The sequence below is a fragment of the Arachis stenosperma genome, chromosome 10 (genome assembly GCF_014773155.1).
Source record: "Arachis stenosperma cultivar V10309 chromosome 10, arast.V10309.gnm1.PFL2, whole genome shotgun sequence".
Taxonomy (NCBI): domain Eukaryota; kingdom Viridiplantae; phylum Streptophyta; class Magnoliopsida; order Fabales; family Fabaceae; genus Arachis; species Arachis stenosperma.
The window spans coordinates 7,166,166-7,192,234 of record NC_080386.1 but is presented as its reverse complement, the minus strand read 5'-3'; the positions used below and the strand labels follow the sequence as shown (position 1 = coordinate 7,192,234).

Genomic DNA, 26,069 nt, shown 5'->3' with positions numbered 1-26,069 from the left:
GTTTAAGCATATCTACTTTACTTGGACAGCAAGGGTGTGAATGATCCAGCACAACCTTTGAAATGATCCAAGCACCAACATCCTTCAATGTGTGTATATAAATTCTTGCAGGACAGTTTAAACCGGCTATCGGATTCGTCTTCTCGATTAGAGATATTTTAGATTTCTATTTTCCCTCTCTACTACATGTAATCAATTGATTCTTAATCTCGTTTCCCTTCCTATTTGTGCTCTGAACTCTTGTAGAAAAACCTGCAACCTTGGCGTAGTTCCTGTAAAATTTTCCAGCATCTTCAAGGGTGATAAAGGTCATTCCAACCTTCGGAACAAACTGGTCATCAACAACAGAGAGAGGCTGCAGAATACACCATGTCAAAAACTATAAATACACCCAATCATTGCTAATATAACACACCGAAACGGTACCAACTCAACTAAAATGACAATAAAAGCCATAAGCTGTAAACACACATGCTACAGAATACACCATCACAAAAACTAAAAACACACCCAATCATGTCTGATATAATACACCCGAACGACAACAACTAAGCTAAAATAACAGAAAAAGCCATAACTATAAATACACCCACACTACCGAAACAAATACACCCAAAAAAGTTCTGATCTACACCCGAGCGTCTGCTATAAATTCCATATAATCAATCAAAACTAATACATTACATTCAAAACACATTTATGTTGACGCATTAGTCTCACAGTCAATGTTCACGAATTATTCAACTACACAATGCTATACAAATTACTGCAACAAAATTTAGAGTAAACATATGTAAATCAAACCTCAAGAACTTCGTTAGATTCAAATTCATAATCCACTTCGCCCTGATTCAGGTGAGAATCTGAGGTTGAATCAACCATTATCTTCAAAAACAAATCTAAACTTTGATTTAAGTAAACAAAAATCGATAGAAAACGAAGCTGGAGTTAAAAGAGAGAAGAACGAGAAGAAGAAGAACGAGAAGAAAAAGAACGAGGAGAAGAACGAAGAAGGAAACAAATTTAGAAATAAAGAGAGAAGAACGAGAAGAAGAAGAACCAGAAGAAGAAGAACGAGAAAAAGGAAACAAATCTTTTAAATTTGGTAGTTATAAATACGCGGAATTTTTATATAGCGTGTGTATTGGACGTAGTGTTGCAGCGCATTTTGAGGATTTATTGGTTACTAAACTTGTAAAGCATATAAGCCCTAATGACTTGTATGCAGAGCTTTTCTGAATAGAAAAAGCATCAACCTGAAACAAACATACAATCAATAAAATTCTCTATCTCTCTTTTATATTAAAACACTCTTCTCTCTCCTTTTTATATACACTACTATATATATTAGTAATATATATATATATATATATATATATATATATATATATAAATAATTTCTATTATATTAAGATATTAATCGTAATAAATATTAATACTAAAATCTTCTACTTCTACTTCTTTATTTTATATTTATTATATTTTCTTTATTTATTTTACAACAATTATTTCTAATTTTCTGTTTCTTGGTTTTAGCCTCGTTTTAATTATTAAAAAAAAAACTTCAATCGGAGTGTTACCACTTGCCAAGTAAGGAAACAAGCTATTAATAGTAGCTTAATTATTAGAAGCTTAAATAATTTATGTATGAAATTCTAAATTCGTTGACCTAATAACTAAGAAGGAAAAGAAATAAATCCAAATTTAATTGTCCTTAATATGCCAAAATAATAATAAAATAATAAGGAGGAGCATGGCTCACTATGTAAAATGAACTCCTTTTTCAACAGGTTCGAAACTCTTGTATCATTGGATTACTCAAGTCGGCTCATACAGATAAAAAAATAACTAAAAATTTTGTTCATATATTATTATTTCAGCTTTGTTGTTAACCAGAAATATTGGTTTGAACTTTGAACCCTGCATATACCGATACACGTACATCTGTATGAAACCAGGTTGGCCTATGTTTAGTAAAAAATTGTGGTTTTATTTTTATCCATTTTTTCCCTAAAAAATGCTTATGGTTATACCCAAAAAAAAAAAGAGAGAATATAATAAAGAAGGGTACCTCAAATCTAATACCTTCATGAGCAGGAAAAAATCAAAAGCATGTATGTACATGTGTTTATACCGTTTACAAACCGGTGAAGCTGTCTAAATTCTAAACAAACAATATTCCAAAACTCTTTAAATAACAGGTAAAGAGCAAAATTATAAACACCCAAATTCAAAAGGGAAAAAAAAAAAAGAGCATTTGATTTGTGTTCCATTTGATGGTCTATGTATGAAAAATATAATATAAGAAGCTAGATCCTCAGCTTGCAGATCCCTTTGAAGAGCTCAGCTCTTACCAATGGACCTGTAGTTAAAGGGTTACTAAAGATATTTATGGGAATCCAATCTATCATATAACATTAGGAATAGGAATCAAGAACAAAACAACCAATATTACTTCAACTAGCACAAACATTACAGTCAAATCAACAATTTTATTTATATACATATATATGCCTTTATTTGTTTTTGCTTTACAGGAAAATTTAGATGAAAACCAAATTGAAAATTGGAAATCTTCTAAGTTACAACAGAATTTTCCATTGAAAAGCTATAATACAACACCTATTCCCGACTATTTAAGTGGTCTAAAGAGATACCAAAATCTAATGATGCCTTGCCAGCTTCTACGTTTTTTCATGTTTGGCATGGCATTATAATTTTCTTCAGTAAAGAAAGACTATTCTCATCTGTTTCTTAACCTCAAATGAAGCCATGGAAAGAATGGAAAACATTTTCTTCCACCTTTCACCTTTTCTAGTCATGCTTGGAATAATTAAGGTACACTCTTGAGTCTTGATTACAATTACCTGAGCATGTCTCCAGTTTGCAACTTGGGGCCACTTAAGGCCGGAGATATGCTGAAAGTGCTGCAGCCATCGCCGTAAAATGTAGCAGGGTGTCCGAGCGGCATTGGCCGATCCGGGATTTGAGGAACCTCAATATCACCTTCCAGCATCTTCAATGCATCAGAAATTGTTGGCCTCAGAGCAACCATCACATGTGAGCATAGAATTCCCACAAGTAAAAACCTTTCCATTATGCTCTTTGGATTTGAACTTCCAAAGCTGTCATCCTTCAACAAAGAAGCATCCAATGCCTCTTCTATGTTCCCTGATTTCACCAATGACCAAGCCCAATCCGTGATCAAGAATGCCTTTAGCGATCCTGCTGAAGACAAGTCAAGGGCTCTCCTCCCACACATTATCTCCAAAACAACAACTCCAAAACTATACACATCACTTTTCTCTGTAAGCTGACCGTAAAGAGCATATTCCGGAGCTAGATATCCATGAGTTCCAGCTACTCTTGTAGTGAGATGAGATTGGCCTTCCCTGCTTTGTTTAGCAAGCCCGAAATCCGCAACTCTGGCTCTCATGTCTTCATCAAGTAATATGTTGGTTGCTTTTATATCCCTATGAAAAATTGCAGGCTTGACTCCATAGTGAAGATAAGCCAGCCCCTTTGCCACATCCAAGATTATGCTCTTCCTTTGAGGCCAAGTCAGCGATTTCTTCAACTTTTGCTGCTCACTCACCAGAAACAGATGGTCTTCAAGGTTTCCATTCGGCATGTAATCATAAACCAAAAACCTCTGGCTTCCCCTGTCATTAAATTTTTCATCATCATCATCCACTACACAACAGCCTCGAAGGGGCACCAGATTCCGGTGCTTCAGGTTGCTAATAATCTCCACCTCATTACAAAACTCCACATCCCCTTGAAAATCAGATTCCAAGATCCTCTTAACTGCCACGATGGAACCATCGGACAAAACCCCCTTGAAAACAAGCCCAAATCCACCCCTGCCAATGAAATTCTTGGTTGAGAAATTATCAGTAGCCTTCTCAAGCTCATCAATCTTGAACCAAATAGATCCTGTATTCGGCCTCAACCTACGCCTAGACCCTTGTTCCTCAGGATCAAAGTCAAATTCATCATCATTAAGCTTCTTCCTCCTAACCTTCCTATCATACCAAACATAAACCCCTAACAAACAAGACATAACTAACAAAGCAACACCAGCACCAGTTAACCCAAAAACCAAACCCTGGTGACTTTTCCCACCAGAACCACCACCCTGTGTGTAAAGTGACATACCAAAGATGCAACTCATGGCACCATTGCTTTCAGGTCCATACTGATTCACAAAGGCAGCAGCATATAGAATAGTAAACTTGAAACAATTTTCAGAGTGAGAAGCATTACCATCAATGGAGACAAGTTTATGCTGCACCTGAAACCCCGCAGTAAGACACACATCACATAGCGAAAGATCAGTGAGGTCTTGTTTGCAACTAGTATCAAGAGGCGTGATTTGACCAAGCTTCTTGTCCCAATCTTTTAGGGTTTCAATTCCTGCGCAGACGTTTCGGGACATGACGAACTGGTGAGGGTCAAAGCACAAGTCAACGAGGTTGTTTTGGAGAGATAAGGAATTGAGCTGAGACTGGAAATCATGGACGCATGAGGTTGAGGTTTCAAGGTTTGGGAGGTTGAAATTTGTAGTTGCTTTAAGATACTGCGCGAATCCTATTCCGATTAGAGATAAGAGCGAGGTGCAACAGTTGCTCAAGTTCGATGATAAAGAGTGGAAATTCTCACATGCTGAAGGGTTCCATGGAACTCTCTTAACATAGCTAAAGTCGATGGGGCATGTTGAAGGAGAAGAAGGAGAAGGTGAAGGTGAAGGTGCTGCCATGGTTATAGACACCATAATCATCACCATCATCATAGTCTTCATCCTTTTTGTGTATATGGATCTGGTGATTAAAGAATAAAAATGGAGAATCTAGAAGGAATTAGGTTGCTAATAATAGCAGTAACCATGAAAATGATGATGATCAGAAAATGTGAGAGAGGGAGATGCATCTTCTTAAGGTCAAAGGACGCATCTTTTTTTTTTAATTTTTTTTTCTAATTCGTATGATTTTCTTCTGGCTGCTGACAGGGAGGGTGGTTAGGTGTGGGTTTGTGTTTTGAGCAGCTGTGTGGTGTCGCTTAAACTGAACTTGCAAGTTTCACTAAGAGACAGAGAGAGTACACAACACGCGACTTTCAACAACACAAATTCTTCTAGATCAACTCAATATTAAGTGCTTAATAATTATTACTTAATACAAATATTCGTACCATTCACATTATTATAAAGTAATAAGACAAATAAATTTTTGAGAATGTGGACTATATATATATAAAGGTATATCTGATTTGTATTTTTATTTTTATTTTTATTTTTTTTAATTTTATGAGAGAAAATATGTGAAAATATAATGAAAACATAAAATTCTCTGCGTTTAATTTACGTTTTTATTTTTTGTTTTTATTTTTAGTATTTTTTATATTTTTAATTTTATAAAAAAGATAAAAATAATAAAATTTTGTTTGCTGTTTTTATATTCTGTTTTTATTTTTTTCTCTACAAAATTTAAAAAATAAAAAGTACTGAAAATAAAAATGCAAAATAAATACATCTTTATTATTTTTATTTTTTTTATAAAATTCAGAAAATAAAAAATATCAAACTCTAAAAAATTTAAATTTTTAATATATTTGTTTTGTCTTTGTTAAAAAATATTTAAAATTTTTTATTAATAACAAATTTATTATGTATTTTTAGAATACATATTAATTTTTTTAAATTAAGAGTAACATTTAAATTTAAAATTTTTAAATAAAAAAATATATTATTTAAATTATAATTTATTGACTGAATATACTTGTTAAAATCAAATAATAATTAAAAAAAATAATAAAAAAAAGAAACTGAGTGATTAAAAATCCGGGAGAGTTTGTAAGCGATGTGACGGAATGTAATGGCAACAAGTTTGGAGTTGGCATTAAATTTGGCTAGTGGTAATGCGAGTGGTGTGTACGCGCTTTTGATGGGCGGCTTGCCACTTGCAAACGCAAGAAAAGTTAAAGGCTTCTGTCTCTGACTTTTTGTACTCTTCACAGTGACACCGATGTGGATCGTAATATTAACAAAACACAGATTACACCTCTAATCACTGCTACAAGACAACACCATTTCAGATATTTTATTTCCACGTGGTCTAATTCAGTCTACGTGAGATAAACTTTACTTTACTTACGCATTTCCTGATCAATCGAAAATAGTGGAACTACCAATTCGGCCTTTATATATTTTTTTAGAATGATAATGCGATTCTTAAATATAAAAACGATTTGCTTCGACTCTTATTTTTTATTTTTGTAATCCAACACAATTTTTGTAGATATTTTTTCGTTAATTTTAAATAAAAAATACTAACATATTAAATTTAAAAATAAACAAAAGTCTAATAGTTTCTAAATTTAAATTAATTAAAATTTTATTTGTCTATATTTTTTAAATAATATTTTTTAAAATTTTTTATTTATTATATTAATATTTTATTAAAAATAAATTATTAAATACAATATAATAAATATAAATTAATTAATAAATTATTCAAATTTAAAAATATTATTTATTATGAATAATTCTTAAATATAATTTTTTAATATATATAAATAATAAATATTAAAATTCGGTTAATACATTAATAATAATAATTCTATGATATACTTTTAGCATTATGATCTAAATAATTTTGACAATAAAATAAAAACTAATAAATACATTATTTGATATATAGTAAAACTTTTTTGAGTAATACCAAATTTTAATTTTTTTATCTCTTTAAACTAAATTAATAATTCTATTTGATATCTTGGCACTAAAATATACTATGAAGACTACTAATAGTCTAATACTAAATGAAATAAAACATTATATATATATATATATATATATATATATTATAGAGACCATTTATAAACTCAACAAATTCAAAACATCAATAATATTATTAATCTATGAATAATATTTTGAGTAAAATATATGTAACATTTAATTAAATTTTAATATACATAAAATTTTAGTTAATCCACATTATTCTTATATTGATAAATCTTCATAGATCTGTATCTTATGAGAATATGTATTATTGATAGATTAATAATATTATTGATGCTTTGAGTTTGTTGAGTTTATAAATGGTTTTCATAATATACATGTATTCTTGTACAAGGTTAGTAGGTTGAGGATTGCCGTCTATTCTTTGAACATTATATACATGTATTCTTGATTCTATCTCATAAAGTTGTCTCATGCTTTGTATATGCAAATAATGCATCCTTCTAACATAATGAATGCGTTTATTTTTACTATTTTGTCTAATGGTTTTTACTGATTTTATGGTTTTAATTTGTTGTAGAAATTTTTTGATTCTGATTATTTTCTTGTCCATCTTTTTTATTTCTACTTTTAATTCCGAAGATTCAGTTATTAGTTCTCTTATTTTTCTATCTATTGCCATTACTCTTGTTTTCATATTTCTTCTAACTAATTTTAAAGATCTAAGCCTTTTATAAAACTCTTTCATGTTATAAGAATAATAACTGAGAAAATAAAGAAAAGGAAGATAGTAAGCTTACAAAGATGAACTTGTACTTTTATTGCTTGCAAAGTTGATACACTTCTTGAAGATGATTTATATACAGCAGTGGCTATATGTGGCCTTCTGTTGTCAATTCCTACAATATCATCAATATTTCCTATTGATGAGTTATCTATAGAATTTATATGACTAATAGTTTCAACATTATCAAGAATTCTTAATGATTGGGATCTATTCATCCTAATTCTAATATCAGATCCTTCTCTTATTATTTCTCTTATTCTAGTATTTTGTATTTGTGGTTCTTCAATACCAATAGGTATTACCCATTCTTCAGGCATTATGCTTTTTAATTCTTCATGTCTTAACCTTCTAGGGGTTTGTATATTAGATCTTTTTAGGTTTGCATGCATAATTATCGTTTCTTCTTTTGAAGATTGTCTTAATGCTCTAAAGTCATAGTCAACTTTAGTAATTTTATAATATATCCTATAGATTATTTCGAATGGATCATATTTCTCATTTATAATGGTCTCATCAGATGTTACTTGCAATTTTAAGGCTTGCCAGGTGTATTCATTTTTTAGATTCATAGCATAATTTGGGTAACAATTAAAAAAGACTGGTCCATCATGACAGTTACTTTCTAATATTCCTATTAATGAATCACTAAAGAATTATTTTTCCCAAGATTTAAACTACTCATCGTTCTCAATAAACTAGCCATTTTATGGTTAGAACTTTGTGAGTTACGGGACCACCCTCGTTAATCAACGGATTCACTGCCTTACTAGGACTTACAACCGGGATTACAATCTGGGCTGACCAACATATTAACAGTTCTCACTGCTACTTCAAAGTTGTAACTATAAAATATTTGAGGTTTATTAAGAAGATTTGTAATAAAAATCCAGTTAAAAATAATTTCTTTATAAATATTATCAGATACCTTCCCCTTGGGCAGGCTCTGATACCACTTGTAAAGGTTGAGCTATTATAGGTATTATAGATTGATTTGTTTCTTGTAAAGCAGGATCTTGTAAAGGTTGAAGTTCTTGTACAAGGTTAGTAGGTTGAGGATTGCCGTCTATTCTTTGAACATTATATACATGTATTCTTTGAACATTATATACATGTATTCTTGATTCTATCTCATAAAGTTGTCTCATGCTTTGTATATGTAAATAATGCATCCTTCTAACATAATAAATGCGTTTATTTTTACTATTTTGTCTAATGATTTTTACTGATTCTCTTGGGTCAATCTATCCAAGGGGAAGGTATTTGATAATATTTATAAAGAAATTATTTTTAACTGGATTTTTATTACAAATCTTCTTAATAAACCTCAAATATTTTATAGTTACAATTTTGAAGTAGCAGTGAGAACTGTTAATACGTTGGTCAGCCCAGATTGTAATCCCGGTTATAAGTCCTAGTAAGGCAGTGAATCCGTTGATTAACGAGGGTGGTCCCGTAACTCACAAAGTTCTAACCATAAAATGGCTAGTTTATTGAGAACGATGAGTAGTTTAAATCTAGGGAAAAATAATTCTTTAGTGATTCATTAATAGGAATATTAGAAAGTAACTGTCATGATGGACCAGTCTTTTTTAATTTTTTCTTCAATTGCTTTTATTTTATCTTGTATTTCTGGAGTTTGTAATTGTTCTTCTATTCTTTTATGTGTAACTTCTTGGTTTAAGTAGTTAATTTGTCTTGTTTTTCTTTCTATAATATTAACTTGACGCGGTAATTGTTGTAAAATTTTCTCTAGGCTCAAACAATTAATTTGTTTTACTTCTGTTTCCATTACATTAACATGTGTAGATAGGTGTTGTAACATATTGAGTTCATGCTGCTTTGGTCTTGTGAGAAATTCAAAATGGACAGGATGATTAGGGATTCTTGTACAAGTTATTCCGTTGATATCGACATTAAAGGGATATAATAATAAAGTAAAAGGATTTCCTAATATAACTTGATGAGATATATTTCTTGCTAAAAAGAATGTAGTGGCAAAGCATACCCTATTTTTACAAATTTTTGCTTTAGATAACTTATAGTCTATAGTCATTTTCTGCCATTAAGACTCTTTCTGTAGTTTTCTCATAATATTTTGTGGGTATTAATCCTTCTTGTATACAATTAACATCAGCTCCTGAATCTACCATAGCTATTAAATCAAATTTTTCTTCTCCTACTATTAAAGTTATCGTAGTGAACCATTTTTGACTTACTAATAATGTTAATATATTTATATAATTTTCTGTACCTAGGTTAATATAATTTTCGGGGATTGTTATATTACTAGTCCCTTCATTATTTTGCAAAGATTGTTCTTGGATTTTTATTATGTTTTCTTCTTCTATTTTTAGTAATCTGTAGTCCATATTAATGTTTTGTTGTTTTAATTCTGAAATTTCTCTTTTTAACTTTTTTATCTCTTCTTTGAGAGAATTAAGGGAAACTTCTTCTTGTGGATTTTTAAAACGATTATAAATTTCTTTTATTTCTATTGGTCTTATTTCTTGTTTACTTTCTTCTTCTTTTTTAACTAATTCAGCTAATTGTCTTATAAACTCATCCCTTAATGGTGTATCTTCTAACTTGTCAATTATTTTGACTAGTATAGAAGTTTGTTCTTTAGTTAAAACATTTACAGTTTTTTCACAGTTTCTACAGTTACATAATCCTATTCCTAAACAATTATTATTATCCTGTTCCTCCTTTCCACTATTTCCTCCTGAGCTCTCTTCTTCTGACATAAAGTCTAATTGTTGTATAAAATAGTCTTTAGTTTCAGAAGAATCCTCATAACTTGATTCTTCTTCGGATTCTGAATTGATTAGTATGGCTGTCAAAGCATGTTTAATTTTTTTATTTTCTATTTTATTTATTTTTTGTTCTGTCGTACATTTATTAGCATAATGTCCTTATTTTTTACATTTCCAACATGTTACTTGTTTTTTCTTATTAGAAAATTTAGGTTTTTCTTTAGGAGTCTTATGGAATTTTTTATGATATTTCCGTTCATAATAAATGGGTTTGTCTATATTATATTTAGGTTTTTTATAAAATTTTTTCTTTTTAACTTTATGCTGTCCACTAGGTGCTTTTTCAGGAGTTATTCCATATTGATAACAAAAAGTGCCAAGCTCTCTTTTACCCGTGATACTTTCTTGTTTTATTTTCTGTTGTATCTTGGTATCTGTGCATACTTCTATACCTGTTTGTACTATTATATTATGCAATTGTCCAAAAGTTAATGAATTATAGGAAATCTGGGTCCCAAACTGTGTTTGTAGTTTTTGTAATACTTTTTCAGAGAATAATTTTGGTAAGGCTGCTACGAATCTTTCTTTCCAGAAAGGCGCATGTGCATCATCTCTTATCATAACTTTTGACATAAAAACATCTTTATACCATCTATAATCAGACATGGTTGGACATCTTAAATTCATTAATTGAGTATGTATCCTATCTTTAAAAATACTGGGATCTCCTACAAAATTTTTAATAATAGTATATATTAATGTGGATGTAGCGTCTGATGACTGATCTTCTTGTTTAATACTATTAATAATTAATTCTTTTTCTTGGATGCTGAGAAAATTATCCCACCAACCCTTTAATTGTCCTGTAAATCCTTGAGTTATCATAATTGCTGCTTCTTTATCAGAAGCTTTTCTCATCTTATAGGCAGTTGCAGCCATAGTCATATTACACATTTGATCTAAAATGGCTTGTTTACTTAATCCATCTATATTCCATTCTACTAAGTCTGATCCTGAAAAACTATTTTGTACTAATTGTGTTCGCTCTTCTAGGCCTACATCTACTGGTGATGGTCTAGGATAATAATTTCTGGTTTTAGGATAATCTCTTTTATAGGATATTTTATTTAATTCTAATTCTTCTTCCTTTTGTAATGTATTAATTGTTAATTTTCCTAGGCTGATACTTCTAAGTTTTTCTTTTAGTTCTTCAACTTCTGTTTCTACTTTAGATTTTAAGCTAATATTATCTAAACTTTGTAATTTATATATAGGTTTTTTTATGGGTTTTTCTACCTTAATAACTTTTTCCATATTTTCCATTCTTCCTAATTGATTTTTCATTATATCTAACATGGTATCAGTAAAGTTTAATTGTTGATGTAATTTCTTAATATCTCTTTTCTCTATGTTTCCTTCTGCATTACTATCTTTATAAGGTGTTGCTTCAACTTCTAAGTCTTTTCCAATTGGTATTTTGATAGTTTCTTTAGGGGGATATTCAGATTCTATTACTGATCCTGAGCTTGTTTTCCAAACAACAGTTGGCTTTGTTAAAGGACATAATTTCTTATCGGGTTTGGAGTAATAATTAACGTACCAATCAAAGAAGTATAAGCTAATTCTATTTTCTTTCATAAAATAATAGAATAGTTCTCTTAGTCTAATAACTTCATTTTCTGAATGGTTGGTAAAATACCAATCTCTTAGTGATTTATTATAATCAGCATTAAAATCTTGTCTTATCCACTCTTTATCAATCTCAAATGGTTCTTCCTTTATATATTATATATATATGGTCTTCATATATATATATATATATATATATATATATATATATATATATATATATATATATTATATTATATTTTATTTAGTATTAACAGCCTACTCATGGTGTATTTTAGTGTGAAGATATCAAATAGAATTATTAATTTAGTTTAAAGAGAGAAAAACTCAAAAAAATTATTATATATCAAATAATGTGTTTATTATTTTTTATTTTATTGTGAAAATTATGTATTTAGTTTCATAATAAATAATATTTTTAAATTTAAATAATTTATTAATTAGTTTGTATTTATTATACCATATATTCAATAATTTATTAAAAAAATATTAATATAATGAATAATTTTTTAAAAAAAAATATCATTTAAAGAATAGGGACAAATAAACCTCTAACCAATTTAAATTTAGAGATAATTAGGTTTCTATCCATTTTTAAACCTGACACGTTAGTATTTTTCGTTCAGAGTTGACAGAGAAACACCCATAGAGACAACGTTGAGTCACGGAAGTAAAGGATAGTAACCGAAGTGGGTCATTTTTATGGTGAGGGTCACGTTGTCATTCTGAGAAATGGACAGGGACCAGATTGGTAGTTCACTCCTATTTTAATTTTACTTTTTTAATAATAATATTACATAATTGATACAATAAAAATTAATTAAAAAAATATACATAAAAAAATAAAAAAATGGTTGAATTTAATTTAAAAAGTAATTTATTTATTTAATATTTTTAAATTTAATAATAAATTAATAGCATAAGTTTTTTATAAAATTACTTAATTAAATTTATTTTAAAATTTAAATATATATTGAAAGATAAATTTTATAGTGATTATAATAATGGTGATTACGATAAATATAAAATTTTAGTATAATAATATTTAAAAAATATTGTTAAAAATAAACTTTTTTAATTTAGTCATATATTTTAATTTGTTATTTTTCATATTAAAAATATTACTAAATAACAAAGAGTAGCATTTTAATTTTAATTATGCTTTTAATATTATCAAAATTTTTATAATTATTATAATAATAGTCACTATATTGATGTGTAAATATATAATAAGACAGAAAATAGTCGGTATAGGTGAAAGAAGTCTCTACAAATTATATTGTAGTACATTAGATATCTTTATCTATCCTGTGGAAATTAAATGTGGACTGAAGCTTATGTAGTGGAGGTTCTATTTTGCGGTTGAATTTAAACAAATTAAAAGTGAGAAGCCAAATAGCCAATGATGAATTGAACTAATGATATTGCATAATGATGACACTGTTTACTGCTTAGAGTCATTAGTTGTAAAAGTTAGTCAATTCAAAGTAGATTTATAATGTAAAAAGTGTGACTATGGATATATAGTCAATGAATAGGACTAAAGCACTACGAAAATTTTGTATTTTGTTTGTAGTCTTATTATTCTTTCAATATTGCCCTTCGAAAATGGCTGGATTTGCCGACATCAACTATTTGCAAACCGAATTGGTATTTGACTATTTGTTCCCTCCAATAATAATAAGCAAATGGTGTGCTGGTTAAAAAGTGGTGTTTATTTATTAGAAAAGGTTAAAAATTATTATTTAGTTTAAAAGATATAAAAATAAATAATTTTTAAAAAGTTAAAATTTATTAAACAAAGTTTAGACAAAAATTTATAGATACTATAAAATTGACCATAATAATAATGAATCTGACTTTTTCAATGTTTTTTTCATATTATTATTAGAGACACTCTATTATACTATACTAATTAAAATTATATAAATAAAAAGTATAAAATTTTTTATAATTATTTTTTATTATATTATTATTATTTAAAGTGTAGGCTCTAATTTCTAAAATAATATTTTATCTCATAAAAAAAATTATAAACTTATATCTTTATTCTATAATTTATTTTATTATTATTATCATTATTGTTATTATTATTATTAGAATTTAATTTTAATATATTATTTTAGTGTAAAATAATTTTATACATGTATCTAATTATGGAATATATGGAATGTAAATTCAGTCTGAGAAGGGAAAACTCCAATATAGAGGTGAAGATTGGAGAAAACATCCTACGAAAAGTTAAAAGTTTTAAGTATCTTGGGTGCATCATACAGGATAATGGAGAGATTGAACAGGATGTAAATCATAGGATCCAAGCAGGTTGGTCAAAATGGCGGAGTGCATCTGGTTTTATATGCGACAAAAAAGTGCCTTTAAAACTTAAAGGTAAATTCTATCGCACCGCTATAAGACCGGCTATGCTGTATGGTACGGAGTGTTGGGCGGCTAAAGGGGAGCACGAACATAAGCTGAGTGTGGCAGAGATGAAGATGTTGAGATGGATGAGTGGTCATACGCGATTGGATAAAATAAGGAATGAAGATATAAGGGAGAGAGTTGGAGTAGCACCCATTGTGGAAAAGATGGTTGAATCGCGTCTCAGGTGGTTTGGACATGTGGGAAGAAGACCGATAGAACATCCAGTCAGGAGGGTGGATGAGATGGAAGATGGACAAAGAGCGAAAGGCAGAGGAAGACCTAAGAAGACCATCCGTGAGGTGGTCAAACGAGATCTACATGTAAACGGTCTCTCTGTAGACATGATACATGACAGAGCACAATGGCGTCGTTTGATTCATGTAGCCGACCCCACTTAGTGGGACAAGGCTTTGTGTTGTTGTATCTAATTATGTAACCAGATCTACTTGGTAGTATATGGAGATAAGGGTCTCCATCAAGTTTTATAAAATTCTCAAGTAGTATATAGTATTAAATTTTGGACTTTGCTAGGTGACAATAGTTTTTGTGAAGAATGAGCTCTAAAATTGGTCAAATAAAATAAAAATACACTACACTTCCAAATTACCTACCTAAATCTTAATATTGGGATAAACATCTGCACACCTAATGAATTGAATATCTAATATATCTATTGTTCACATTGTTTAGTATTTTCATTGTTTACCTATACTTTTCCTTAAATTTTAGTTGCCCCACTATATAAATAATTTTGATCCCACTTTTTTTTTTCAAAGACAGTCATTTTATTAAATAGAAAATTTGGGTTGGTCCTCAAAAGGAAAACAGAATTAAAGAGGTGGCACTCGCCAAAATAAACAATTCATTGACTAAAGAGCACTAAGAGAAACTTAAAAAAAAAGGAAATAAAATTGAGAACTAGCAGAATGTAACTCCACAAAACTCATCTCTGGCTCTAATGGCAGCTTGAGCAATCTCCAAACTTAAGGAGTTTTTGTCTTCAAACACCTTTAGGTTTCGAGCTATCCAAATTTGCCAGAAGGTTATTCCAATGAGACATTTCCTCCGAATACCACTATTGCCTGAACCCATGTTCTTTATATTCAAGACCCACCATTTTCACAACTCGTCATAATCTCCAGATATGTTAGCAATTCCAATTTCTGACCATACTTGAGCTAAATGTTGGCATGTAATTAAATAGTGCAGAACAATTTCTTCCTTAATTTGACATTTGGGGCAATTTAATGGGGCTGTAGGGATTCTAACTTGCAGTTTCTTCTTTACAGGTATGCCACCATGAACTGCTTTTCAGAAAAAGAGCCTAACCTTAGCTGGACACCTAAGCCTCCAAATTGAGCGCAATAGCTCCTTCTTGTGGAAAATTTTTGAAAGGTACTCCTAAGCTGGATGGAAGAATTGGAAGCTAATCGGATAACCGATATTTACTGAGTAAGCCTTTTTTTCCTTCCCCTATATTAGCTTGTTTTGTTCACCAGTTCTAGGAGTTTGCAAGATGTTTTGAGCTACTGTGTCTATGAAAGTGTTACAGATTAGGTCTTTATTCCATGTGCCATTAGGAAGCATTAGCTGATTGACCCATGTTAGCTTATTATTTAAAACATTCATCGATTCTCTCTGAATTCTGCCTTTATTGTTTTCCAAATATCCTTATAGATACGGACTTGAGTACCTTGTCCAATTTGCCATTTCAAACCTTTTTTGAGCATGTTTCTGCCTTCAAGAATGCTCCTCCAAGTCCAAGAGGGGTTCTGACCAATCTGAGCATTCATGAAGGGGGAATAGGGAAAGTATTTGGCTTTGTAAACTCGGTATAGCAAAGAATCAAATTTCTTTAGTATCCTCCAACTTTTCTTTTCCAACATTGCCAAATTAAAGGCTTTCAAGTCTTTGAAACCCAATCCTCCCTGATCTTTATTTCTGCACACAGTGTCCCACTTAATCCATTGAAGCTTTCTTTCATTCACCCTCTGACCCCACCAGAACTTCATCATTTTGCTTTGTATGTTGTCTGTGAGTGATTCTGGCAGTTTGAAGCAGCATAGGATGTATATGGGCACAGCAGAACCCACAGCCTTAATAAGAACTTCTCTACCACTAGCCGATAATAATGATCGCTTCCATTGATTAAGTTTCTTGGTTACCTTGTCTTCAATGTAGCTAAAGGTAGCGTTTTTTTATCTGTTTACAACTGCAGGGAGGCCTAGATATTTATCCTGTGAACGAACATGTAGAACTTGTAGAATCTTGGCAATCTCATTCCTCAGCTCCTCAGGCATGTTCTGGCTAAAGAAAATCGAGGATTTGTTCAGGTTAGTAACTTGACCACTAATCTCACTATACTCCCGAAGTAGGTGAAGTAGATTTTGACATGTTTGAGCATTGACTTTTTCAAATAGAATAGAATCATTTGCAAAAAACAAGTGACTAATGGTAGGACACCACCGGTTTAACCATAGACCTGAAAATTCATGTCTCTGTTCACCCTTGTGGAGCAGATGAGATAATCCTTCTGCACAAATGAGAAGTAGATAGGGAGAAAGGGGGTCTCCCTGTCGAAGACCCCTAGTAGGCTTGAAAAAGCCATGAGAGAACCCATCCACAAGAACTGAGTAGGAAACCGTAGTCACATACTCCTGCATCCAGCCAATCCACTTCTGACAAAATCCCATCCTCTTGAGCATTTCCCAAACAAAACTCCACTAAACTCGGTCATAGGCTTTACTCATATCTAACTTTAAGGCCATATCAAAATCACCTTGCCTCTTGTTCTTCAAATAGTGCATAAATTCATGGGCTATAAGTATAGTATCACTGATTAACCTACCCATAATAAACTACTTTGATTCATACTGATGATTTTATCCATACAAAACTGCATTCTATGAACCAGAAGCTTTGAAATTACCTTATAAAACACCGTACTCAGACTAATAGGTCGAATCTAAGTCATAGAATCAACACCTGTAATCTTTGAAATTAAACAAATTTGCGTGTGGTTCAGGGAGCGAAGCATTTTACCTCCAGAGAAAAAGCTAACACATGCTTGAAAGAATTCATTCTTGATAACCTCTCAATAGAATTGAAAAAATCTTGCTGTGAACCCATCCTCACTTGGCACTGAGAAAGGGTTGACAGAGAAAACAACTTTTTTAACCTCTTCCTTCGTGATGGGTCTAGTGAGTATGCGGTTCATTCTATCATCTACCTTCCTTTCCAAACCTTCTAGAGCATCTTCGGGGTTTTTAAGATTTGAAGTAGAAAAGAGCTTCTTGAAAAAGGACTCGACTACCTCCCCAATACCTTCCACATCAGTCAGGTACAGCCTGTTCTCGTCCTTCAGTTTCTCTAACCTATTCTATCTATTCCAAGCATGAAACTTTGCATGGAAGAACTTTGTATTTTGGTCACCCCACCGTAACCATTTCATGCGGGACTTTTCTTTCCAATATCTCTCCCTCTTCTCATAAGCCTCTTGAAGAACATCTTCTAGATTTAAAATGAGGCGCTTATCTGCTACCTGACCTTTCTGTTTTTCAGCTTCCAGCATCTGATTAAGCTCCACAATTAGCCTAGCTGAGTTATTATGATTGGTATGTTACCATTCAACAAGTTTATGATAGCAGTTTTTCAATTTGCTGAATAGAATGTACATTGGTGACCCTGAGAAATTTTGTTGCCAAGCTTCCTTGATAATGTTTTGAACCTCCTCCAACTCACACCACTTTTCTTAGAATCAGAACCGACGCTTCTATTTCTGAACTTGCTGATCGGTCTGAATAATGATTGGACGGTGGTCAGAACCCGTATCTTCTAGGTGTAGAGCCCTTGCATTAGGGTACTCCGCCAACCATCTGTTAGAAATTAAGCATCTGTCCAGCGTCTCTCTTATTAGACTTTTCCCAAATTGTCTATTTGACCAAGTGAATTTGTAGCCTTCATAGCCAATGTCTCTTAACTTGCCCATATTAATGAAATAATTGAAACCTGTTACGAAACTTGCGGATTTGTGCATGCCTCCTTCTTTCTCATGCTGAGCCAAAATTGCATTGAAGACTCCAATCAGTAGTAATGTTCCCCAATGCCTTCAAGTCACCGAAGAATTTCCAAATATTGGGCATTATGTTGTTGTTCTTCACTGTGAAGGTGGACAATAATAACTACCCACAATATGTTCCTCCCTTTATCTAGCCAATGAAAATAAATAAAGTAGCTTCCTGCATCAATAATTGTTACCTGAGCGTCAGAAGTCCATGCCAAGAATAATCCACCCGCCATACCTTGTGGTTCTACGCAAAAATTTTCTTCAAACCCAAATCTTTCACACTACCTCCTAAAAAACGAAGAGGTATTTTTTGTCTCACGTAAAAATACCACCTCGGGAGAATGGGATCTTTTGATCCTTTGTATGTTGTGAACTGTCAAGGTCTTCCCCGAACCCTGACAGTTCCACATCATCATCTTCATTGGCTTTGGAGTGCCAATTGCGGGTTGGCACCCTCTCCCGGTTCGGCCATATTCAAATCTTCAGCGTCTTCCTGCCTCCACCAAGTTTCATCCTCAGCTTCCTCTGACCTCCTTTTAACACCCACTGTAATGTGAGAATTAGAAACTGTCTTCCTAGCCAAGTGTTTATTTTTTGGCTTTTTGCTAACTGACCCGACCTTTAAATTGGTTCCTCTGATCTGCTGATAATTATGTACATCAATAATAGAATTTTCTTCACTTTTACTCTCTAGAAAACTTCAAACAAACACAATTGACTGCTCCTCCCTATTATTCTCTTCATTCTAATTGGCACAATTCAATTCTGCTAGAGGTTTTCTGGCAGTAATCAAAACTTCCCCTCTACTTATTCTCATTTCTTCCATGTCAGCGTTGTTCTTGTTTTTCTTCTATTTTACAGATAATGCTGCCATATGTAAGAACCGCAATTAACTAACTGATTAATTAAAGAATTAAATTGCCCAAAATAGAATCTAAAAATTTTAAGAATTAACTAACTGAATTAAAAATTTTAAATAAGATTTTTAGAATCAGTAGATTTTTCTGAGTCAGAAAATATAATTTTTTGCAAAAAATCGCATAAAAACTTGAACCGGTGAATGAACTGACAAAATCAATTTAAGTCTGTTCGGTACTGAGCGAGAGTAACTAAAAACAGTAGAAAACCTTAGAAAAATAATTAAAATAAAAAATCGGGTATTAATTTTAAAGTTTTAGCCCAAAATTGGGCCAAACAGACAAAAAATGCTAAGGGTTGGACCGGATCCAAGTTGGGCCCAAGCCCAACATATATAAACACTCAAATGAACCCACACTTCAGCTCATTACACACTTCAAGAGAGGGAGAGCTGCTGAAGTGAAAAGAGAGTGAGGGTTTACAAGAAACACGATTCACCTCATCACTCAATTGACCATAACTCGAGCTACGGTGCTCTGATTCGTGTGCCGTCAGCGGCTACGTGAAGCTCTCGCCGTGCTCGTCATTTCTAGCTAAGCATTGTGGTAAGCTTCTCGAAATTTTCGGTCCAGTTTCAAGCCCTTGTGAAATTCGAAAATTTAGTTTTGGTTTTAAGTGAAGTCTTGTGATTTTGGGTATTTAGGTACACACTAGCACTTGACTCCTATTGGGTTTTGACTCAATCAATATTGAGTGAGGTGAGTTTATTCTTAACCCTTGTGAAATTGTGATTATGATAAATCCTAGGTTAATTAGCTATGAATTATGTGTATATAGCTTGAATTGGTGTTATATGGAGAATGTTGGTGACTTGAAAGTGGACTTGGTGGCTTGATTGAGTTTGAGAGCTTGTGGAAACTTGGTGGAGGTCAATTTGGTGATTTAGTCCATATTGGGAATCGGCCAAGGTATGGTTTCGGTTTCCTCTATGTAATATATAATATTTCTGGACACTTAGGCTAGTGACCTATATGATAGGATTGGACTAAATTGGTTGTTGAAATTGTTGTATGATGATGTATGATGATTTGATGAATTTGGATTGTTTTGATGAATTGTGATATTGATGTTGATAAAATGATGTTGAAGATTGAGATTGATATTGATCATGATGATTGTTGGTGATATAATGATGATGGATAATTGTGTTGGTTGAAAAATTTTATAGTGTGAAATAATTGATAATTGAGGTTAAGGAACATGTAATGTGAAGGGAAATTGGTGTAAATGGTGATTTGTAACACAAATGGTAAGTTATGAGGTAAATTGGAGTTTGGTGTGATTTTAAGTTGATTTTGGTTATGAACTTTAAGGATTTGAGAAATTTGTGAACTTTTGTAAAATTGGAATTTTGATGAACTTCAACAGATCATATCTTGAGCTATAGTTTATGAAATGGAATGAATTTTATATCAAATCAAAGATAATTGAAAGGACTTTAAAACGGTATCAATTTTGTAGAAATCCAAATTTTTTAGAGAAAGATATGATCATTGCAAGTTGGTGTCTGAAATCTGAATTCTATGAATGCTGCAGAATTTGTGATTTCTGGTTTGTATGCACATGCACACGATGGGATATGGCTATTGTTGGGAGTGCTAGCACGTTCTGTGTGCTCACACAACCAACAAAGTTTTGCAAGCTGTGCGCACGCACACTCTGGAAGGTGCATTCTGTTGAGGGCGTTCGCACGCATTGTGCGAATGAGCAGAATGGAAATTTTTACTTCCTGTGCGTATGCACACCTCTATGCGACACACACTTCTTAAAAAATCCTCCTCGGCGTGCGTACGCACAATCCTATGCGTACGCACATGGCCCTGTTTTTCAATAAAAACCTTATTTTTAACTGTTTCACCTTCCCGGCAAGCTTGTTAACTTCCATTACACTTATATAAGACTCTTTGGCTTGTTTTTGGATGTCAAAACATAGAAAAGGTCCTAGGCAATCTAATTCGGTATTTCTGATAAAAAGTTAGAGAACGGAGGCTTAGGTTTCTGGAGTACTGAGGATGGTTTTAGTTGAGTGAAAAGGCGGCGTATGGTATTGGTGATTATTGATAATGAATTGTGAAAGTGGTGAACTGAAGAGTTCTGAATGAATTATGAAAGTGGTGAACTAATGGGACTCGAAATTCAATGATGAATTATTGATATACTGAAAAATAATTTTCTGAAAACCACTGGATTGCTGTTATATACTGAGAATTGTTGAGACGCTATGTGCCGGCAGGGAGGATAGGTTAATCCCACCTGTCGAGGTCGCAGCGGCGGTGTAAGGACGGTAGGTTTATCCTACTTACGCTGAGATGTGAGGCCTGTGGCAAGAGTATCCCACTCGCATGCCTTTAAAATCACTATAGTGTGTAGGCATTAATATCTTGGACCGTAATCCGGGCACGATAACTCGGGGGTTCCCATTATGAGTTCGTAGGGCGACATCTCCATGGAGATGTATCGGGTTGGCAGTTGAACCGACAATGTGATATCACATCCAAATAGGACATGAATTCAGCATGTGCATCTTTTATCTGTTTGCTTGCTTTGCCGACTTGTATTGCTTGCCTAATTGTATAACATGCCTAATTGCCTATTTGAATTATTTGACATATATGCTTATACTTGTGCTTTACTTGCATTGTATTAATTGTGCATTCTACTGGGATTGAGGAGGTTCGGAAGGCGGTGGCGATGGGATCGTATGGAGGATAGGTTGGTGAAGGCTGTGGGACAGCGGAGAGTTGTTAGTTTAGAAATCCACTATGTTAGATTACCCCTTTATTATTATGGTTTTAGGTGATGTTTTAATGTTTTAGTTATGCTTTAAGTTGAATCTTGTGATGGATATGAAGTTCTAGGATTGCCTCTGGCGTCCCAGACTTTTATATCTTACATCACTGGGCACTGTTACCATACTGAGAACCTCCGATTCTCATACCATATTCTGTTGTTGTTTTTTAGATGCAGGTCGCAACCTACCTCGGTGAGTTACTTGGTGCTGACAGAGCGGAGGATTGCTATCTTGTTTGAAGTCTTTTTTATTATTTTGTTTAAGATCTCTCACTTTTGTATTTATTTTGCCTAGAGGCTTACTTTGAGAGAAAGTTTGTATAAGATATTTTAACTATCTAAACTCTGTAAGTCTGTATGTAACTAGCCGGCTTAAACTCTGCGAGCAGCGTCTAGATCTCTATATTATTATCTTTTGATACATCTATTTACATGTACCTTGATATCCATATGTATATCTTGTGCTTCGTTTAGTGTAGCCTCGTGAATATGTTTTGCGCTTTTTGAACCCTGTTTTTGAGCTTAATTCTTCATTGGGCTTCTAGAATATATTAATTCTTTCTATATTATATGTATGAGCATTAGAACTGGCGTAACATTTGATTATCCTTTGCTTTACGACACAAGGTAAGGCTTAGGGTAATTAGGTTGTTACATTTAGTGGTATCAGAGTGGTTCGTCCTCATGAGCCTGAGGGATGGACCGATTATGCTTCATTGCATACTCTGTGTCTTTTTCTTTGATGCTATTTAGGTTATCTTATTGATATTGCATAGCATGCTTGTTTGTGAGTGTTTTTTTGGGATAAATGAAGCACTAGGCTTTGATATTGAGACTGATTACCTTGATATTGATTGTTTGGTGTAGACAGAAATCGTAATGGCCACTCGTAGATGAGGTCGTACGCGTTCACGAGGAGAGACTGAAAATGAGCAACCGGCTGATAACCATGCCGAGTTCATGGCGGCAATGGCTAATCTTGCGAATACTATGGAGGCGAGTGCTGTTGCGACTCTGCAAGCTGCGCAGAGATTAGTTCAACCAGCCAGAAATGGTGACAGAAATGGGAATAATAATGGGGAAGGAAACGCTAATGACTTGGGAGGTGCTCCGATGACCTTGGCTACTTTTCTCAAGGTTCATCCGCCAAGTTTTAGAGGTTCGACCAATCCTATAGAAGCGGATAATTGGTTTCAGGCCATGGAGCGTGCGCTACAAGCACAGCATGTTTCGAATAACCAGTATATAGAATTTGCTGTGTATCAGCTTTTGGAAGAGGCTCAACATTGGTGGTAAGGAGAATGCCGCTTACTATAGCTTCAGAATACCGATGTCCCTTGGGATGTATTCCAGACGACTTTTTATAAGAAGTACTTTCCTAAATCTACAAGGGAAATGAAGGAGTTGGAGCTTATGCAGCTGAAGCAGGACTCTTTGTCTGTGGCGGATTACACTAGTCGGTTTGAGGAGCTTTGTAGGTTCTCTAGGGTATGTCAGGGTGCCCCGAAGACCTATGAAAGTTGGAAGTGCATTAAGTATCAAAGGGGCTTGAAGGATAATATTATGATTGTTGTGGCTCCATTGGAGATTCGGATTTTCTCCGAGCTTGTGAACAAGGCAAGGGTTATTAAGAAGTGTACAAAAACGGTAGCCTCGTCAAGGGATACTCGTGGAGGAAACACTAACTGTGGACGTGGCAAGTACTTTCAGCCGAAGGGTTAGAACTTCAAGAGGGGAGGACATTGCCCTCAAGGTCAAGGCAATGTTAGGAGACCCACTTTTGATCAGTACCACCAGGCAAGTGGGAAAGGTAATCAGAGTAAGGCTTTCTCGGATTTAACTTGTGATCGTTGTGGGCATTTTAATCCGAATGACTCTTGCAAGATTGGTATAGGTGGTTGCTTCAACTGTGGATTGTCTGGTCACATTGCGAGAGATTGCACTCGTGGGAGGAATACTCAGAATGCGGGCCAGAACCAACAAGATCGGTGTTTGCTGTGAACGCCAATGGTGCTGCTAACGCGGATCCATTAATGAGAGGTATATGCTTAATTGGTGATAAAACATTAGTTGCATTGTTTGATACTGGAGCTTTGCATTTGTTTATTGCATTTAACAAAGTTGAAGAACTAGGATTGAAAGTGTCATAATTAGCATTTGATTTGCATGTACATACTCAGCATCAGAAGGTTGTGGCTAGGTTAGATTGTAGGCAAGTAGGTTTTCAAGCTTTAGGGTATAGATTTGTGCATGATTTGATTTGCTTGCCAATGGTTGGGTTGGAGATGATTTTGGGGTCTGATTAGTTGTCAAAGAATTGAGTTTTGTTGGATTGCTTTGAGCGATCGATTTAATTTATGCTGGAAGGAGAAAATGAAGCAGTGGTAGTTGAGAGGTATTACCTGAACTTTGTAATGGTACACTGTAGTGGAAAAGAATGTCAGTATTATATATTGTTGACTGCAAATGCGTTAGATAATAATCAGAAGTTGGATCAAATCTCAGTAGTTAGAGACTTTTCAAAAGTGTTCCCGAAAGATATTCCTAAGTTTCATGGCTTCTAGATTTGTTGTGTTCATCAGTTTTTTTGCCTAATAGAATGAACGTTATTGTAATGTCTTATAAAAATGAAATTATACACCAATAAAAAAGTGCCTCGTCGTGTGCCATTTGTCCTACGTAGGAGTGTTCGTTCCAAAAGATACTATGGAACCTTCCTTGTAAAATGTGCCACCGTGGGTATTTTCATATTTTGCCCCTCTTGTATTATAGGGTTTTGGTATTTTGGAGAGTCATGTAAAGTTGGTAATATTAGAGGTATTGTTTGATGAGATTGTTTTTTAGATATTGATTAAATATATTTTTTAACAATTTAAAAAAGGAAAAGTATATGGAACTAACTCCAAATCAGCCAAGAATGAAACAATTTAATTAATTATAAATATAGTAATTATCTTTATTTATTTATGATTTAAAATATTGGTTATTAAATGTTTCACCACATTCAAACTATGAGGAGATAAATTCAGTATCATTGCAACATGAATCACGGAAATTGATTCAATTAGCTTCCGTCTCTTCATCCTCTTTCCCTCTCTCAATGCCTAAAACATGATAAATCAAAAAATAGATTTAGAACCATCGAATTTACAAAGAAAAGAAACATCCTAATGCCTAGCATAAGCACCATTCACGTAGAAATTTTGGATTCACCCAAAAATATTTGGCTGATTTTTTGCTGAAACCATTTTGGTTCCCTAGCATTATTGTTTAAAAAATTAATTTTTTATATTTTTAAAAACTAATAAAAAGTAAGTAAAATTAGTTAATTTAATATTTTAATTATTATTTTTTTTATATTATGTAGTTACTGTTAGAATAAATAAATAAATAATACTAACTATTAAATTAAATAAAATTACTTCGTTATTGTCTTGCATTATCATATTTAAATATTATTTCAAGATAACATTTTTTTGTTTGGTATTTTTTATATAGCTTTTATGGATTTCATTTATTGAAACACATTTTTTATATATTTCATATGAGATAGAACTTTTTATAGTTTATGAAAACCAAATATAATTGTGAATATATAGGAAAAACAAAAGTAATAAGGTAAGTATATTTTTGAAAAAAAATATATAAGAAACGTATAAAATTTAGAGAAAAAAAAAACAAGTTTATGAAAATTCTTTAAATAAAGTATTAAATTTCTAAAGGAAAATTAAGTTTTTAGAAAATTGTAATGTTTATATTTTTATTTTTCTATTAGTCTATTCTCTTAGACAAATGCTTACGTAAAAAGTGAAAATTTGGATCCTCTAAATTTTGAATTTCATTTTAGAAGATAAAGTGTGATTTTTTACAATTTATTTCATAGGTGGGATCTAGAGAAAATATGATAAAAAACTATTTAATGGTGAAAAATCACACTTTATTCTCTAAAATAAAAGTTTAAAATTT

The 26,069-nt window shown here is 32.5% G+C and overlaps 4 protein-coding genes across 4 annotated transcripts; 1 reads left to right on the top strand and 3 right to left on the bottom strand.

Moving 5' to 3' along the window:
* Positions 1-2,472: 2,472 nt before the first annotated feature.
* LOC130955171 (probable receptor-like protein kinase At1g11050) lies at positions 2,473-5,011 on the bottom strand. The gene has a single exon (XM_057881982.1). It carries the CDS (start codon positions 4,799-4,801, stop codon positions 2,864-2,866), a length of 1,938 nt encoding a protein of 645 aa, XP_057737965.1. The 5' UTR covers positions 4,802-5,011; the 3' UTR covers positions 2,473-2,863.
* Positions 5,012-15,954: 10,943 nt separating this feature from the next.
* On the bottom strand, positions 15,955-16,344 carry LOC130956673 (uncharacterized mitochondrial protein AtMg00310-like). The gene has a single exon (XM_057883691.1). It carries the CDS (start codon positions 16,342-16,344, stop codon positions 15,955-15,957), a length of 390 nt encoding a protein of 129 aa, XP_057739674.1.
* Positions 16,345-16,527: 183 nt separating this feature from the next.
* LOC130956672 (uncharacterized) lies at positions 16,528-17,022 on the bottom strand. Its single transcript, XM_057883690.1, has one exon. The coding sequence runs from the start codon at positions 17,020-17,022 to the stop codon at positions 16,528-16,530; it is 495 nt and encodes a 164-aa protein (XP_057739673.1).
* A 6,476-nt stretch (positions 17,023-23,498) lies between these two features.
* Positions 23,499-24,253, top strand: LOC130956671 (uncharacterized). Its single transcript, XM_057883689.1, has 2 exons — positions 23,499-23,803; positions 23,998-24,253. Exons 1-2 carry the CDS (start codon positions 23,499-23,501, stop codon positions 24,251-24,253), a joined length of 561 nt encoding a protein of 186 aa, XP_057739672.1.
* Positions 24,254-26,069: the final 1,816 nt, after the last annotated feature.